This window comes from Limanda limanda, chromosome 20 (genome assembly GCF_963576545.1).
Source record: "Limanda limanda chromosome 20, fLimLim1.1, whole genome shotgun sequence".
NCBI lineage: Eukaryota > Metazoa > Chordata > Actinopteri > Pleuronectiformes > Pleuronectidae > Limanda > Limanda limanda.
Genome location: NC_083655.1, coordinates 6231896 through 6250863, shown reverse-complemented (window position 1 = coordinate 6250863; position 18968 = coordinate 6231896). Strand labels below are relative to the sequence as shown.

At 45.0% G+C, this 18968-nt stretch overlaps 1 protein-coding gene across 1 annotated transcript; it reads left to right on the top strand.

Moving 5' to 3' along the window:
• Positions 1–3033: 3033 nt before the first annotated feature.
• On the top strand, positions 3034–5391 carry chst2b (carbohydrate (N-acetylglucosamine-6-O) sulfotransferase 2b). Its single transcript, XM_061093946.1, has one exon. The coding sequence runs from the start codon at positions 3123–3125 to the stop codon at positions 4518–4520; it is 1398 nt and encodes a 465-aa protein (XP_060949929.1). The 5' UTR covers positions 3034–3122; the 3' UTR covers positions 4521–5391.
• Positions 5392–18968: the final 13577 nt, after the last annotated feature.

Genomic DNA, 18968 nt, shown 5'->3' with positions numbered 1-18968 from the left:
TCACATGTATCTCAGTCCGTGTAAGCTTCCTCTGATTTCCTATGCAATCAAATACGGGTCATTAATATTTTGAGCTTGTGAAATGATCGTCACAAATCATTTCACCTTTGTCACCTTGCAAAAATAATTATTCAAATTGGTACATGTATAATTCATATTTTGCAGTGATGGAAATAATTTGGGCTTGTGTGAAAACGTTTCGTGGACGCTACTGTGATTTAAAAATATTTAAAAAAGTTATTCACATCTATTATAAATATCATTTGTAAGGAAAATTAGTCACAGACCAAAAATCAATATTCTGTGCTTAATTTGTTACAATTCATGACTTTTCATTCACCAGAAAGAGCCCTCATCATGGATTATTATAAATTTATTCCATGAATTCTAAGAAAAGCTCACAATTATTCAAGTGGAGTCACATCTGCAATACAATTTATCATTCAGGAGATGCTGCATTTAATGAAACTTTCAAAATAACCCTCTCCCTGTGCATTCATTCTAATTCTGCACAATTATACTATACTCCTGCGCGGAGAGAAGGATCCTATAGCTGCACTTTACAGTCCGACAATACAGCGACCCAGAGTGGCTCTCAGCTCATCAGGATGAACACAATAATGAGGAAAAGGAAAAGAACACAATGCACAAAGAGGGTGGGATACACACAACCTGCTTCACGGTGCTCGATGCAGGAGTAACACGGCTGCAGGTTGGGAGAATTTCAGTAAATGATTCCAAGATGGAAACAAACCTGGACTCTTGACAATGAGACTCATTAGCAGTTCATTTTCATGTTATTCTGTAGTTCTAAATGCCTTCTAATGATGATAAATAGGTACGTTAGATGTATAAGATATATAAAGGCTTAGTTAACATTTAAAAAGTGTGATTTTTTGGGCCTAAGAGTCTGTTTCTTTGTCCTGATTGGAACCCAAAGCTCCAGCAGAGGGCAGTACACACAAAGGTTTTGTGCTGTGAACAGCCGCAGTGGACAGCTTCTACCGAATGAGCATCAGAAAGATCAGCACACAGCTTCAGAGCAAGACGTGTAATTATTTACCGCACTGTCCAATAATCCAACACATATGATGTAATCTCTGTTTAAAAGCACTTTGACAAACAACCGGCTTTACTTGATCTGCTGTGGCCGTGCTCTGAGGAGAAAGAGGCTGTAATGCCTTTGTATCAGGACAATATATAAAGAAATATGTTTTTTTAGTAGTGCAAGATAAAATAAAGTACAATAACACCACATTGAAAACACTGACATGTGCATAAATGAGCCTCCAAATCCCAATCTGTGCATTACAAGCCTTTCAGAGATTTCTCATCAGGGGTCAAAGGGCCGAGCTGCCTTTCACTCACTCGCTCTCACAGTTGTGCGAGCCGGGCTGTGATCCCACAGTGGCCGAGCCTCTTAGCAGCGATGATTGTCAATCTGCAGAGAGCATGTGCTTTCCTCTGTGCAAACACACACGGACGCACAGCTTCCCAGCACTCGACAGCTCCGTGGGGAGCAGCTGTCACATGTCACATTTCAGCCGATTCCCCACTCGGGGGGACTGTCACTTACAGTTGCTGACTGTTTCTGAAACACCCAATAATAAAAAAAGAAAAGAAAAGAAAAACACCGGATGCTTCCTGATATTCTATTTCATTGTTATTCTATTTTATTCTTTTTTATTCTATTTTATACTATTTCTATTTTTATTTTATTTTTTTGGGTTGAAATGACTGAGCATTGCTTAAAGAGAGTGTGTGACCCAAGCATTTCATTGACAGTGACGACTTCATGTTATCTCTGTTCATTTGACAATAAAAATCTTGAATCTTGAATCTGGAATCTTGCAGACTTAAAGAAATTCTTCCTTTTTAATGAATTACTTCGATCTTTAATCACACACATGTCTCTGTGGTATTCTAAAGGCAACATATTCCTTCTGCTGAGGAATGTATCGTATATTTCTTATTAATTATTGAGTTTTTTTCCTTTAGGGGTACAGGGCCTAGTGATTTCTGCTCTTATGGACCCCGGCTTCCCTCTTGAGATTGCAGTGGGAAAAAAACTAATACATTTAATTTGAAATATTGATTCCTCGCTGCAGTCGTGCACGGTGAGGACGACTTGCATTAGCAAATTAAACAGGACTCTTAATTGAATAGCAAGTTAAAACAAAGAGGAGGGAGGAAGACAAAGGGGGCGGGGATTTTGGGGGGGAGGGCGGTGCTGGAGCATTATTATGGTTCCTCTTGCACCTGGTGTGTGTGTGGATGTGTGTGTGTGTGTGAATCCATTTGAAACACTACAACAGCATCATTTTCCCACAGTCTTATCTTCCATTGCTGTGATCCGTGGGAGTCAGGACCGAGGCGGGGGGGTGGGTAGGGGAGGGGGGCGGAGGGACGCGCGGAAGAGCCAATAGCGCAGCGCGTTGACGCACGACGCTGCAGCGCGCCGCCAATGACGCGCGTCTATGTGGGAGGGTTTCTCTCTCTCTCTCTCTCTCTCTCTCTCTCTCCCCCCCCTCCATGCATTCTGATTGAATCCAGCCTGTGTTACTTGAACGAGCGGAGCGGAGGAGCAGGAAGAAAGAGAGGAAGAGAGAGAGATAGAGAGAGAGAGGAGGGAGGGTGAGAATCTCAGAGAACCGCGCTCCGTTATGGCAGATGCGGAATGATCCGATCCGCCGACTCTCTTCTTCTTCTCCTCCCTCCGGATCTGCTTTCTGGATTCTCCTCTTTGTTGTGGTGAAGGATGCAGGAGCTGGGGGGTGCGCAGCAGCAGGGACGCCTCCGCCGAGCAGGGAAGAGCCGGAGGGCGGCTGTTCCGAGGATGTTATTGTGAACAACACGAGCCTCCCACCGAATCCCAGCATCGCATCCATCCCATCCATCCTGCGAGGAACGTGGCGCACTGCAGAGGAGGGGGGTTGGAATCGTGTCGTGGCTGTTGGAATAGCTGGTTGAATATATGACCTAATCAGCTGGCGTTTTAAAAAAAAAAAAAAATCTGCATCGGTCCCCCAGTGCATGGTGGGGTGCAGGTGGTCCCTGCTGAGCCAGAAGAGAGGACCCTGGTCCGGCGGGGGGGGAGCCACTCTCCCTGGGGGGGGGCACAGATGAGAGGGAAGCAGTACCACCAGCCTCTGAAGTTGACAGCACCTTGGGAGAAGGATGCTGGCTTTGGGAGGAAGCTCAAGACCTACAGGAACCACACCAAGATCATAGCCCAGCCCGGGATCGTGATGAAAGTCCTGCGCAGGAAGAGGATCGTGTTGTTCATGGCCTACATCCTGCTGCTGGTGCTCACCATGCTCAACCTGGCCAACTACAAGTGGACCAAGGAGCCCCAGCAGTGCAACCACCAGATGAGGAGCACCACCTACCAGAGCAGGTCGGACATCCGCTTCCTCTACAGGCCCTCGCTGGCCAGGAAGAGGCAGCTCATCTACGTGCTGACCACCTGGAGGTCGGGCTCCTCGTTCTTCGGGGAGCTCTTCAACCAGAATCCAGATGTGTTCTTCCTGTACGAGCCCATGTGGCACATCTGGCAGAAGCTGTACCCGGGCGACGCGGTGTCTCTGCAAGGCGCCGCCCGGGACATGCTCAGCTCGCTGTACCGCTGCGACCTGTCGGTGTTCCAGCTGTACAACAGCCCCGGGGGCAAGAACTTCACCTCCCTGGGCCTGTTTGGGGCCACCCTCAATAAAGTGGTGTGTTCCTACCCCCTGTGCTCGGCCTACAGGAAGGAGGTGGTGGGGATGGTGGATGACAAGGTGTGTAAAAAGTGTCCTCCTCAAAGCCTTAGACTGCTGGAGGACGAGTGCCTCAAGTATAACACCATAGTCATTAAAGGGGTTCGCATTCTGGATGTTAACGTGTTGGCTCCGCTCATGGAGGACCCGTCCCTGGATCTGAAGGTGATACACCTGGTGAGAGACCCCCGGGCCGTGGCCAACTCCAGGATCAAGTCCCGACACGGCCTGATAAGGGAGAACCTACAGGTGGTCCGCAGCAGGGACCCCAAACTCCGCCGGATACCTTTCGTGGATCCGGGCCACAAGGCCAACAAGAAGGACGGCTCGGACTACCACTCCATCGGCGCCATGGAGGTGATCTGCGACCGCACCTCCAGGACTTTGAGGACTGCCTTGCACCCGCCCCCCTGGCTGAAGGGGAAGTACATGGCGGTGCGCTACGAGGACCTGGTGGAGAACCCGGTCAAGACCTTGCGGAACATCTACCGCTTCGCCAACCTGACCAGCAACCACGAGATCGAGTCCTTCGCGCTGAACATGACCAGTGGCTCCAGCTCCTCCTCCAAGCCGTTCATAGTCTCGTCCAGGAACGCCACACAGGCCGCGAGCGCGTGGAGGACAGTGCTCAGCATTCAACAGATCAAACAGGTGGAGGACTACTGTCACCACTCCATGTCCGTTCTAGGGTACGAGCGAGTCCGAACGGCCGGGGAGGCTAAGGACATGAGCAGACCACTGCTGACACACTCCAAACTGTGAAAACACGTCCGCACCACCAAAGACCTTTTAATTTAATGTTCGTTTTGCATCGAGTGCCGTTTCCTCTTCTCGTGGAATTAAAGCTTTACGTTGAATCAGTGTCCGAGGAGCTGCACTGGCCACATATGGAATGTATCACGTTTCTCTCCGATGAATTGAAGGGACCACGTCTTTTATACTGGAATACTGTTGTCTGCTGTAGACAATGCGAAGCCCCATTAACAATGACTTTGAAATGTGAAGCTGCAAACTATGAAAAGAAAAACTCTAAAAACAAAACAACGGTATCTTGTTCATGTATCTTGTCATGAAGTGGATATTTCTCGGGGGGTTATTTTTTTGAATGTTTCGAACTAGTTCTTTTTCCGGTCTCCATACTGTTCTGTAAAAGTGAAAATAGTGGATTGGTCAACAAAGAAAACAAACAACAAAAAAACAGAGAACAACCTATAAAACTGAAAAAAAAGATCTCATCGCTAATGTTCATTTGTAAGATCCGGGTGAAGTCAGAGACAATCAATGAATTGGTTTGTTGATGTGCCATAGTCAGAGGTGTGATGAGAAGAACAGCCTCAGTGCTATTTCTAGATTTTAAAAAGCAAAGAGAGGATTGTTTTCATGCACTGTGGACAATGCTGTGTCTCTCTCTCTCAGTGTGTGTGTGTAAGCAGTCTGTTCCACCATTTCCAATGTTTACAATTGCTTGCTCTTATAAAAAAAAAACACATGATCTGGGAATTTTTGCATCGAGTAAAGTTCACACTTGACACAAGAAATGCATCTGTGTGGGAAAAAACCTGTACGTTAAAAAAAAGAAACAAATCATCAACCAAAACAACATTCGAAAAAAATCTACTGGACAAGGAAACATCTCGTTAAAAATGAAAATAAATAAAGATGGTGAGCCACTGGATTCAGTTAATACTGCAATGCTAGAAAGATTAACTTTAATCACACGAATGCTTTGGAATAACGGTTCTTTATGAGGAATATTTTAAAGCATACTGTACTTAAGTTCAGTGCAGTATGCAGCACTGGGCCTTACGTCCCCATTGAGATCTGTTACGCTGGAAGTATTTCATAAATTAGCTGTTTACTATACAGCTTAAAGATGCCCTGTGGCGTTTTCTTGCAAACCAATGTTTCTGTTTACGTTCAGTCTTACTCACCAGAACACACTGGGTGGTTCCCTGAGGTCTAAGTACATTTTCCTCCCTCATAAAACAACATGAAGGCTAATCTTTCCTTAATGTTAGAAACCTGAATTCTTTACATCCACGATCAATCAGGCAGCTTCATCTCTTTGGTTTCCGCAGGATGTTTTAAAAGTCTTAAATAATGTGAATTTTAGGCTTTCATCTAAAACAAGCAGAAACCCGTTTGTCACAGCCTGTAGATCAGTAGAATAATGTGAAACCTTTTCCAGAAATGTGTATCCCATCATCCGCATTCATCGTCATGCATGAGAACAAATGTGGATAGAGGTCAGAGAACCCTTTATGGACATGTGACAAAATAATCAGGAACACTGTGTTCAATGTTTTGATAGAAGTGAGTGTGGAGCTTTTTCTGACCTCGGGACTTGAAAGTTAATAGAGGAAGAGGAATAACTCAAAAAAAGGAAATAGGCTGATATGAAATGACCTGAATACAAAGTATAAAGGTCGGAGAGGTTTTATGAAAACCATCACATCAATTCAGATTGTTTGCTGTGATTTGCTGAGTTTTGCAGATTTGATCTCACCTCAGAAAAACGAAGGGGGAGAGCGTGCACCCCCGGCAAGGCTGAAAACTCCTGCACATGATTGTCTCGTTCTTATGATAGAAATATAGCAGAAATATAGCCGAATAACACAGGAAGTGTGCTGATAACCTACACAATCTACTTATCATAGCATAAAGATCCTGCTCACAAATAAATCAATTAACAGATAACAGGTGAGCCTTCATGATGGAGGCAATAACATTTGGTTTTAGATGATGTAACGTTCAAAAGGTCGATGGACAAGTATTTCCTCACTTTTAGATTACACACAGAAGTTGTAAAACCATAAATCTAAGGAAATAACTCCGAAGTGTCCTTTAGGCAGAAGAGTTCATTCAGTCCCTTTTCTCACGACCAAACTATATTCAAAATAAATAAGCCCGAGCAAATGAGACTACACATTTTCTGCAGCATTGAGAGCTGAGACAAGCATTCCATAGATGCGTCCATGCATTCACAGCATAACACTGAAAAGCCCTCTTATTCAAAGACAATAGCTTGATGAGTACGAGGGGAAAACTCTCTGCGAACTCACAAAGCCGAAACCTCCACAGATTGGATTTGGGCACAACATCCTGCTTTGCTCAGGGGGAATCAGAGGGGGGGGGGCGGCCTGAGATTTATAATGATGCACTCAGAAAAGCAGCAAAGTGCAATCTATAATTAAAGAAGTCGCATGAAAACCCCTCACATTGCTAATAGTCTCTTCCCCAACAGTACTAACACACTTAAAGCATTTGGAAGAACTGGTGAGCGGCGTGGAGCAGGGTAATAAATTCAGTGGAATACATTTGAATCGGTGAAAGTGATTTAATTTTTTTTGCAGAAATCACTGTTATAAAAGTTTAATAAGAAGTTGGGCACACTTTCAGCTGATTAACAGGAAACACAGCAGAATCCAGCGATAGTGGAGGCTCATGAGCAGTTTCCCTCGAAGCTTGAAACCGGATTGTGACGTAACCGAGCTGCTCGTAACGAATGTGTGACTTAACATGTTGCGTATTTATCACAAGTATTGCGTTATAGCTTTGTGTGCCGCTTGAAAAGTACACCGCCGAACAACAGGTCATAGAGCTGCACAGGCTCAGACATTCTACAGCCGTGGCATTTCTGTTTCAGCTCTTGAATTCCTCCCAAACTGGAGCGAACAAGCCATGACAGTCACAGAAAGAGCAATGGGTTTTGTAAATGTTTAAACTCCCTGTGTTCTTGTGCGTGCATGTCAGTACACGAGGGGTGCAGCACCTTTCTAGGGGCCCCGTGAGTTAGATTCCCGGTCGTCTCCTTTCAAGATGCCCCTGCCCCGGTGACCCTGTTCGCTGTGGGATGGAGGGTCTCCGCCTCGGGGCAGCGATCGATTAGCTCAGGTCAGAGGTCAGGCTCCAGGCCCAGGTCCTCCTCGTGCTGGGATTGGAGTCGGAGTCATTAGGTTCAGTCTCATCCAGCTGCTCTTCATCCCAAATGACAAGAGACGCTTCATAAATTCATAATTTCATCTCATCCTCTGGAGATATTTTACAGTGCATGTGAAGAAGCCCAAAGGAAATATGACCTGTCCGACATGTGGGCTGCTGAGGAGTCTGGGAAATGATCCACTCCACTGTGTTAGCAGCGGCTTTAGATATATTTGACCTTGACCTGGAACAGTGACAAAGGTGTGTGCAGGTATTGGGTATCAATCTCATCAAACATCAGATACCCTTTTATTATCCCTTTATCATTCCTTTATTATCTCTAAATAATAATAATAACCCTTTTATTATCTATGCCAGGAAGGTTGTGTTTCCACCCTTGTCAGTTTGCTTTTTAAGCAAAATCAGACAAAAACAGCGGAAGAGATTTCCATGAAACTAAGTGGATGTGATATATATCACAAAATAACTTTTTTGGAGCAGATCTGGCATCCACTTTTTTACTCAATCGCCGAGGGAATATTTCAAGGATCTTGATGAAAACAAATCAGGCACATGTTGTGTAAGTCTACGTGAAAGTTGTTGCAGTTGGATTGAATTGATTTTACTATTCTGGTTCTTTTTTTGAGGGGTTGCTTTTTACAAGCGTGGCCTCGGGCTAAAACAAACCGTGATTTTAGCGCAAACAAAACACAACTCACAGGAGGCCCGTTATGAGATTATGGAAAAAATGAGCGATAATAGCTTCTAACTGATGAATTATCATGAAGGTTCACAAGAACATAACGTCAGACCTGAGGTGCGATAGGAAGGACACAATATTTTTTAGAAATAAAAATATATTTGAAATAGGAACACTGTAATAAATATGTCTCATTATTTCCCACATATTCAGTTTACCATCATTAAAAGTAATTCCCAACAAAATGTACTGCAGAGAGCTGGATATTAGTCATTCAAGCTTTAGGTGCTTTTGCTATTTTCGTCTCACATTGCCGAGCATATTTAATATACATGTACGAGTTGTTGTCTGCTGGGTAGTTGTCCTCAGCCGTAAAAGCTCCCATGCTACAAAAGGAGTTTTTTTTCCCAGGAGGGAGCCGACTGGCAGAGGCCCGGATAGAGATAAAAATAATTTACTCGAAGAGGAATGAAAAAAAGGTATCAAAAGGGGCGTTATCTTGTTTCCGGCACGGTGGGTCACTCGTGCACTTGATTGAAACTGGAGGCAAGGTCACACCTGGTTTATAAATGTGCTTAAGTGATGATATAGAGTCGTACAGGCAGGGGGACGTTTCTGGGATGCCAGACTTTAACGGTTAAAATCCTCCAGAGGTGCTCCAGGACTCGGATCAATAATGACGCCGTGAAGTCACTTGATAATAATAACACTGACATATTATACAGCCACTAACTCCACTACTTTCTGGGCCATATTTCAACATGTAATAACTGGGTGACAGTCGATTTAGAAACACACTATACTCTGTATCTTCTCTAAGGAAACACGTTAGCTCTTGGCTGTAAGAAATCGGATAAACAATTCCTCTTCTGAAGACCTTCCTTTGCTTTTGGAAAAAAAACCTATAATTTGTCATGCTATCGTTTCAGTGGGGGGGGAGGGGGAGCTATCGTTGTACCTCAGAGCCTTTACTGAATAATGAGACTTAAAGGTGGCTCTCACAATCCCCTCACACCAGTATAAAAAACAAGAGGAGGAAAAATGACTTGGCGCCAGCTCTTACGAGACTGGTGTTGTTGTCAGCAATATATACAAGGGGTGGGAATTATGGGCAGCATTCAGCTATCTAACGGGCTTTATTTATAAATGTTTCAAATGAGGGACAGAGAGAGAGAGAGAGAGAGAGAGAGAACAACGGAGAGTGGAGAAAGGGTGAGGAGGTAGAGAGAGAAGGGAGGGAATAATGACTCACTTGGGACCAACAGGAGTGAGCTGTCTTCTTGTTGGCACAGTGGCCCCCTGTTCCACGCTGGCATAATACGAGACAGTGATGGTAATTATAACTGCTAGTGCTGTTCTGTGGTTTGTGTGTGTGTGTTTGTGTGTGTGTGTTTGTGTGTGTGCTGTAAAAGGTGCTGAGTAGTAGCGGGGGGGGGGAGCACAACTGCTGCTTCAGCGGCCATCGCAGCAAGTATAATTTCCTCCCCACTCGTCCGACACGTCACCTTTTCCTGACCTGGCATCAGAGCAGGAAGAGGACAATTACTCCACCACTGTGCATGAGTGGAGCTCTCAGGTATTTATACTTTTGTAAGAAAGAGGAGAAAACATTTTTCCAGAAGGAGCTAGAAATAAAGAAAAAATATAAAAGAATAAAAAAGGATCATAAAACACGAATTTAATCGATAAAGGACGCTGAGGCATCTTTTTAAACGTTCTTAAAACATGAAGAATCTACAAATGTTATTTGTGACTGTAATGAATTTCCCTGAAACACCATCCTAAATGTCAGTACTATGTTTGGACCAAGCGTATATTCATTTCTTTGTCAGCAGGATTTCACCAAAACTACAGAACAGATTACCATGAAATGAGTGGTAAAGTTTGAACATGGGGCAACGAAGATTCTATTACATTTTGGGGGGACAGGGCTTTTATTTTTTGATATTTTCAACCACATCCCATGGTAATAACTAACCCTAACCCTCGATTATGTAAAATTGTGTGGGATTCTATGCGAATCACTAACAGGATCTATCGGATTTAAGTACTAGACTTTATTGTAAAGATGGACGATAGGTAATGACCTAGATACGGATGTTGTCGATCACATCAATTGAAGCCAGGGTCTGCGTCGTAGTGATCAAGTTTTTCTAGCACTTTATAGTTTGTCTGTGTCCCGTCCACTAACATGGAGGAAGCAAGGTTTATGACCTATTCTGCTCCCGGCCATCAGGGCTGATCAATGCCCTTTGACTTCACTTTTGAGTCGCCATTTTTTTATATAGTCTGTGATTTAAATGTGGTTTCATAAGGGGACTGTTGAGCAGCACCGTATTGTTTATGCTTTGCTACTGGGGTACATTATGTAATACCACAATATACTTGGTAACAATCTGAGATTAAACTCCCAAATCAGGCTGTGGACTACACTAACCGCATAACGCAGCAACCCTGGGTCTCTCAAACAGGAGGTGGCCTCCGGGATGCCAGAGTCAAAAGAAACAAAAACGTTGGTTGCCAGTCATGAAACTGCAGCGTACAAACCGCTTCAGCAGGAGAGATCAAACGGGCTTTGATGTCCGTCAAAATTAACGCTTATTATTTAACAGTGAAACGTCCTGAGGAGCCTTGAAGCCGAACTGACGGGAGAAACGGTCGCGGAAGCAGCAGTTTGCCGGTAGCAGGAGAAACCAGCAGGGCCGAGCTGTAGCTCAATTATCTGGCAGCGGGATGCAGGATGGGACTCCTCACCTGGACAACATCAAAGCCTCTCCTTTATACGTCCCCCCCCCCCCCACTCCCCATCAATATGAAACACCAGGACCTGAGACTTTCATCCTGCTCCTTGCTTCTCTCATCCACTCTCACTCTTTCTCATTTATACGCATATACAGTCACACTGACACACACACACACACACACGCGCGCACACACACACACACACACACACACACACACACACACACACACACTGACACACACTGACACACACACACTCACTCAACCCCAGAGTCAAATGTACAAATTAACCCACTCCCTAGACTGTTAACCATAGCCACAGGGTGTGGGTGTGCTCTATGCAGTTACTGTGGTCACCAAGATTGAGTGGATCAACGGAGGCAAATTTCATAAGTTGAATGTCTGTAGTGTGTCATGTTCCATGCACGCGTGCCACCACATTTATTAACTCCACCACATCTTGCTTGTTTTTGCAAATCCAGCCAAAGCTGTTTAATATATGTATGTATAGTGTATGTATGACACCATGCTACTTTACCTTCAGTCATCACGGGATTCAAATCCCTCTGAAATCCAATCAAATGTTGACTCAAAAGCTCAAAAGTGTGTGATTGTTCTCTCTCCTGTTATTAGGAGCGGGGAGTTGCAGTTTTTTGAGGACACAAAAGAAACAAAGAGTTCTATATTAAATCAAAATGACTTGATTGCAGCTGTTTACAGATGTTCCGTGTGCAGCAGAGTTAAGATTTGCACGCAAGGAACAATGAGACAATCCCCACATCTGGCCCTAGACACATCAGTAGAAGATGAGGCTGTAATGTCTGCCAAGGTTGTCCCAAGAAAGTGATTTCTTTAGTTGAAAGCATAGTTTTATATTCGTAATACATTTATAAATGCTCATTTTATTACCTCAGCCAAGAAGGCTCTGTTTTCACCCCGGTCCAGTTCTTAGTTAGCAGGACAACGCAAAAACTACTAAATGGATTTCCACGACACTTCGGTGGAGGGATGGGACAAGAGAGACTTCTCCAGACAAACGTTTTATAATGAGTTTTTAACTATTTCCCCAGATTTCTCAGGCTAAGAAGTCGTGGATCTGGATGAAGAAAATCCGGCACATTAAGAGGACTCACATCTACGAGTGTGTGAAACATAGTGCAGCTTGCTTGTGTGCCATTTTGGTCCTAATAGTTTTCAGTCACGTGCAAGTGCAAAAACAAGTTTATCAAAACTCCAGATGCCAACACGTGAATTCATCTTTATTACTCCACCCAATTAGAGTGTAATACTGTTATTGAGCCAGGGAAGATGACGGCAACATGATTCAACAGGCCACAGAGCGACGCATGTCTGTTGTAAACACTTTGCAACCGTGTGAACGTCAAATAGGAGGATTTGATTTGAGATGAACTCTTTGACACAAGCCTTCATTATTGTGGCAGGAGTCATCTTTGTTTCCGCTCAGGACAGGTTCAGTCTTGTCTAATCTCGGATTCTTAACTGGCACTTTAAGGCTTTTCCTGATCCACAGTGAGAGGTTAATATTTTACCAACAACACTCAATCATACATTTTATTAAAACACTCATGCTTAAAGTTAATATTTAAAATGAATGCGACATCAGACGTGTATTATTATTGTTTTGCAGCAGAGCGACAGGATCCATATAGTAAAAAGATGTGTGACCAAGCACCGGGCCAGGTCATGAGGCCATTAAATGGTGAAATTAGATTAAGCTTCAACCTAATGCGGTGACGGTCCTCATGAAATTCCAGAGCGGAGGACACGGCGGTTTTTCTCAACACGAAATGATTTAACTTCATTCTCTGTTTACAGGAATCCAGTTCACCGTGAAGCCAACAGCAAACACGTTAAAGCGATGGTACTTACTGGGGTATTTATCATAAGCTGCTTTTCAGACAGGGACATTTTCCAGAATTTACAATAAAATGTCAGGAAAGTGAGTGAGAATTTCCCATTTCCCGAAACTGGTGAGCGGGTGGGGGTGTTGATGTCGTTTCTAACACACAACAGATGCGTAACTGGAGGAATCCGAATATCTCAGGATAAAGAACAGGAGTCATGCAAGTAGAAAGACAACAAGAAAGCTTTTGGGCGTTAAGGGCTCTAACCAGGCTCCACCCCTCACCTGAATGGTTAATGTGTCCGACCCACACTTCCTGTCCATTTCTAAAAACAGTTACACACACAAGAGCAGGGTCTCGCTCCCCTTAATTTCACCCGTGTAAGTGCATATATGGCATGTAGTGTATATGTTGTAAAAGACCACCCAAATAAACCCACCGTTTATAAAATGTCTGTTCTGCTATCACAGCACATCTTTCCTCACATTCCCTGAAACGTATCACTCTGCCCCCCCCCCCCCCCCCCTGTCCTCTCTGTATAAAACCTCTCCACACACCGCTGCATTAACCATTGTGAGTGCGAGCAGATTTGAGAGTGAAAGGAAACTTGTCGTCCAGGCGGTGGCACAAGCCTGGTGTTGTTTCTACCGACCCCCCCCCGTAGCAACCTGTAGCGAGAGCCACTGTTCCTCATTGACACACTAGGACCCTCGGGGGGGTCTGGATACGAGGCCTGATGGACACGATGGAAAGCTGCACCCCAGGACGGTCTGCTGGGCCGTATCCGATGACCTTTGCCTTGTCAAGCGTGGACCTCAGATAGGAAAAATCCTGCTCTCCAAAAGCGGGCAGAGTCCCCTGACATCCCCTCCCAGTACAGTTAGAACACGCCCCCTCGCCGCCCCCGTGCGGACTCGCACTCTGGGCAAGGGTTACAGTTTTTTCCGTTTCCGTGAGAAAGAGCCTCGAGCTCAGCCTCAGCTCGGCGCTGTGATCTTCCTCCAGCGTCGCCGGTGTTGGAATTTCAAACTTTTTAACTATAGGTTGTGTCTGACTGAACTCTCAACAATAAAGATATGAGTAGTTTTAGCTAGATATAAGGCCTTAGTAGAAATGATTTAATAATAACCTTTTCCTCTCCTAAGGTTTAATCTACAAGAATTGTGTGTGTGTGTCATATTGATGTCAGTCTCACAGCTGTCTTGATAGGAGGTCAGACAGAGTGACGTTGTTGACTTAATGTTGTATGTTGCTTTGGGTTCAGTTGCCGCGAATGTTTACACAGTCAGGTTTGTTTTGATATAGCTGGAAACATAATAATCTTTTCTCCAATTGTAAACACCTTTGGCCCACATTGCATCTGTGGTTCAAGGACATTTATGAAGTAAAACAGGTTGCCCGGCAACTATAGCGTCATTGGGAGTGTCTTCTTGTTCTACTTCCGTATTCCAAAAGCCAGAAGGATGGCCTACGCGTGCGCACTTCCGTGGAGGAGGAACGAAGATCTACTGTATAAAATGGACAGATGCCGGATGTTCATCGCGCTCTGATACAACTAATGTACTGGAAGCCCATTGCTTTGATGATAACCTGTTCATTGTTTCCTAAATAAATACTTTGATTGACCAAACCGAGTTCGGCTCTACTTCTCTTAAAGGATAAAAGAACACGCTTTAACACCGGCCACACTGTCCAACGCTGTCTTCCCCCGCTGGCCTCATAATGCCAGGGAGCTGGCTAGAACATGTCCCATTCATTGAGTGCAGATAAGAGTCCGGCCATATAAGAGGATGAAAGGGAGGGGACGGCGAGCTGCTGGGAACCAGTGATGGCCGGGTGGGGGGTGTGTGTGTGTGTGTGTGTGTGTGTGCTGCACTCTGTCATCTAGCAGGAAGCAAAAGTGCATTTCTCCCTCTCGAACCTCTTCCTCACTTTGATGTCATGTGGTGGTCAAATAAGCAGCAGAGCCAGGATTAGAGGGTAGAAGCGTATTATGCGTCAGGATCTCAGGATCCACTGTAAATCCCTGTAATGTACAGTATGTGCAGAACACTCTAACATTAGCCTCACATACAGACTCAGCAGCAACCCTCTCTGTGGTGAATTACGCTTTACATTTTCTCCAGTTCACTCTGCAGGGATACAGCTATGTGAAAAATACAGACTTCCACCTATAGGTCCTTTTTAATTATATATTCAGTGGCTCCCGATAGAGATATGACCATACAGACAAGGATGATTTTGGTATTAGCATATGCAATTTAAATTAGCTCATCATTTTTAAAGTTTAAAGGGTTTTTCATGAAAGATTGATTCCCTGTCAATGCAAACCTCCTCATGTTAAACTTTAAGTAGCTCATTAGGATTTTCAATGATTAATGGTTTTATGGTTTAAAGCCCATAACACAACTATCTCTTATACGTCATCACATCTGCAGTAAAGAATTCTCTGTTATTAGGATAATGATTTTTTTTTAATTAATTACATTGGGGATATTTTATTTGCATTCCTGAAGATTTAAGCCAACGGTGCAAACTCTTCTGTCGGAAAAAACGGCCCTTGCAATGAAACTGCAAATTGTGGCCTCGGTTCAGTTCCGATTAAAACACTTTTCGATGTCACAGAGGTTTAAAGGCTGCAGGAATAAATCAAGCAGATAAAACGCAGATCACTGAGTCGTCATGTTTGTGTTCTACCTGAAAAGAAAGTACAGGGTGTGAAGTATAGAATGAAACACACTTGACTCAACACAAAGAAGCTGAGGCCGATCAAAAAGGTTTGAGTCTCCAACACAATTAAACTATATCAGTTTAAACAGGAAGCCCAGTGCTGCAAGTGTGACGTGGCAGTGAAAGTAAGCGCGGAGCTGGAAGTGCTCTGAACCTGACCTTTCTGAGCGCTTACATCAAAATCAGCCTCTATTTTCACATCACACGGAGTAAAGGTCAGCCGGGTAAACATTTTTGATAAATGACAAGACGCTGCGACATTATGCGCGGCTGCAATTATCCCTCCTTGTGGAGGTGTGGTCCCCACTTTGCTGCAGACGTCCTCCAACTACAGCGGCTGAGAGCAGAGGCCGAGTGGCGAGTGGCTCGCTCTGAATGGAAATGAAGTGACTCAGCGCCGGGGCCAGATAGGCGGTGGACTAGTGGCAGAATCTTGGACTATGGGCAGAAAAGGTCTCTGGTTCGTCTCTGGTTCGACTCCACGGAGAAACAACAAAAAGACGAACCTGGATTGATCTGTCCAAAAATCCAAGAGGATTCTTCCTACCCTGTCTAGTGCCCCTGAGCAAGGCACCTTACTCCCCCAACATCTGCTCCCTGGGCGCTGTACATGGCTGCTCACTGCTCTGTGTGTCCTGCCCCAGATGGGTTAAAAGCAGAGGTTAAATTTCCCTCCTTGCATGAGTGTGCTGGTGCATGTCTGTGCATGTGTTTGGGACAAATAAATGTATCTTAATCTTCAACGGGACACAAGGGCGTTATCTCACGACGCTGGACTCCAACGCTGCGGCACGGTGGCATCATTTTTAACCCCAAAACCTTCTGGATGTTCCAAAGTCACATTGCGATTCTTCCTGATATATTATCACCCAAACACTATCATTCACGGTTATACAGGCGCCAGAAACCCTCCCATTCAGGACTCTGCAGGTGGAATATTTCTCACTGAGCTCAGGCACTCGAGGGCTGTGGATGCCCGTGTACCTGCAGGTCAGCAGTAAACTCTAACAGCCCTGCATCGCTGCTGCAAAGCTCAGGACCTTTTTGCAGATGGCCGACCATTATCTCTCTGCACCGTGTGTGTCTGCTGGCGCCAGAGCCTTCCCTGCAGTTACAAGACGGCGAGGAGGAGATTCTCATCAGAGCAGCGGAGCGGAGCGACCACTCGGGGTTCTGCAGAGTCTTCGTCTTGGCTGCCTTCCCTCCACAATCTCTCTCTCTCTCCTGGTGTTTATCTGTAAAACGTTTTTTTCTCCTCCCTGCCTATAGCATTTCAGTTTTTAGTCTTAGTTTTTGGCTCTTTTGTGCGCTACACTGCAGCTCTGTGTGCCGGGTAGAGAAGAGAACACCTCGGAAATGTTTGTGCTTGTTAGTCAATTTGATTCCGAACCTGATTGTTGGCAAAACCCAACAAACCATCCATCACCGAGCCATTCCTCCCCGATTTGTTTTTTTTCGTTGTCCTCTATCTGCCCACGGCTCCTTCCTCTATTTACTTCACCCATCTTCTATCACGTCCTGTTTTTCTCCTCTGAGCTTCCTACCACACCAACCTTCATCCTAACCCCCCCATCCATCTTTGTCTCTTTGCCTCTCGCTTCTTCACCCAACCTTCTCCTGTTTCTCAAAATCAGATTTGTCCTGGCCCCCGTTCCTGCAGCCATCTTTCACTTTTTTTTCATCTACACTCTTGCACCCATACACTCTTTCTGTCTCCATCACCTCCTACCTCCTCTTTTCTGTTTCTTTGTCTCCTCCTACCACCATCTCTCAGCTTCTCTTTCCATTCTCTGCCAACCACATGGAGTTTTATTCTCAGAACAATAGACGCTGAGGCTGAAAAAGTGCTGAGACGTCTCAGGAAAATTAGTAAAGAAGGTGCTTGAAATCTGTCTTTGTTATGCAGAGTTTTTTTCTCCGGGTCTGCACTGGAGCAAGTTGGAAAAACTCTTGCACCAGGGCAGGCTGTGACAGGCACAAACTGCCCCGGCACGTCGCCTGCAGCCGGTGGGATACATTCCGTGGTGACAGGCTCTGTCACTGAGCTAAGCCGATAGAAAGAGCAAAGGGCAGATAAGGTGTGAGGGAACGAGCGAGAACGGGGAATAATAGCCGAGGGTGTAGAGCGAAAAAGAGAACAGCAGGAAAAAGTAAAAAAAAAGGGAATAAGAGAGTGTGTTCCAGTTACCTGAGCGTGATGGAAGATAGTGTGTCGTGACATGAGAGTGACAGGACGAGTCGGTGAATGTGTGTTTGTGAGTGAGAGACTTAAACACAGGACAAGAGACAGAGATAAGCCCATGAAAGGGAAGAGAATGGCGGTGTCGCTCTGTGAGAAGAGCAGAGAGATAACAAGAGGGTGTGTTTGTGTGTGTGTGTGTGTGTGTCTGTAGGTTGTGAGTCCAAAGAGAAAAATATCTTTCCCTGCCAGCCGGCCCTCAGAGTGTAGTATTTTTTAAATTGAGGTGACCCTCCCCCGGGTTACCGTTATGTTTAACACACTGACATTTGATGAAAAACCAAATGGTGCTCAATCCAGTCGAAGTAACTCCGTGGCCGAGAGTTCACATGAATAAATGCGCCAAGGAGTGAGAGTGGAACGGCCAGAGGGGCAGGAGCTGCGAGAGGAGAGGAAGGGAAACAGTCTAGTGAAGAGGTCTATAACCTTTTGCATAAATGTAGGCCCACTGCAGGACATGGGAGGTATAACACAATTGCTGAGTCACGGGAGTGTGTGATCCTCCCGTGGCCCAGTTCCCTCCCCTCCTCCTTCTGTTAGGGAATCACATCCCGTGCAATACAACCCGGTCAAAAACAAAAAACACAATAGAGTAACTCCATCGCCTGCAACCTGGAAAGATCGTAAAATTGAATTGTAGCTGCAGCTCTGCTCTAATATCAGTCATGTGCAACCTCTATGGCAGGGGCGGATCCAGGAGTTGGGCCAAGGGGGGCTGTGGACCCAGCTGGAATCTGATTGCCCCTTAAAGAGCCCCTGTCCTGTCAGTAGTCATTTACTAATAATAAATATGACTTAATATTTGTTAGGATAGCTTTGCTCAAGGCTATAGAGAGAACAGTAAACGAGGAATGACTCGAATGTGCACCTCAATGAATCAGAAATTGTGCCTGGACATATAATTGGCCCCTCTTGTAAATCCTGGCCCCTTTAAGGACCCTGATTTGGAAAAGTCCTCGATCCGCCGCTGCTCTGAAGCCAGAAGTCTGTGCTTGCTTCTCTTAATGTGCAGT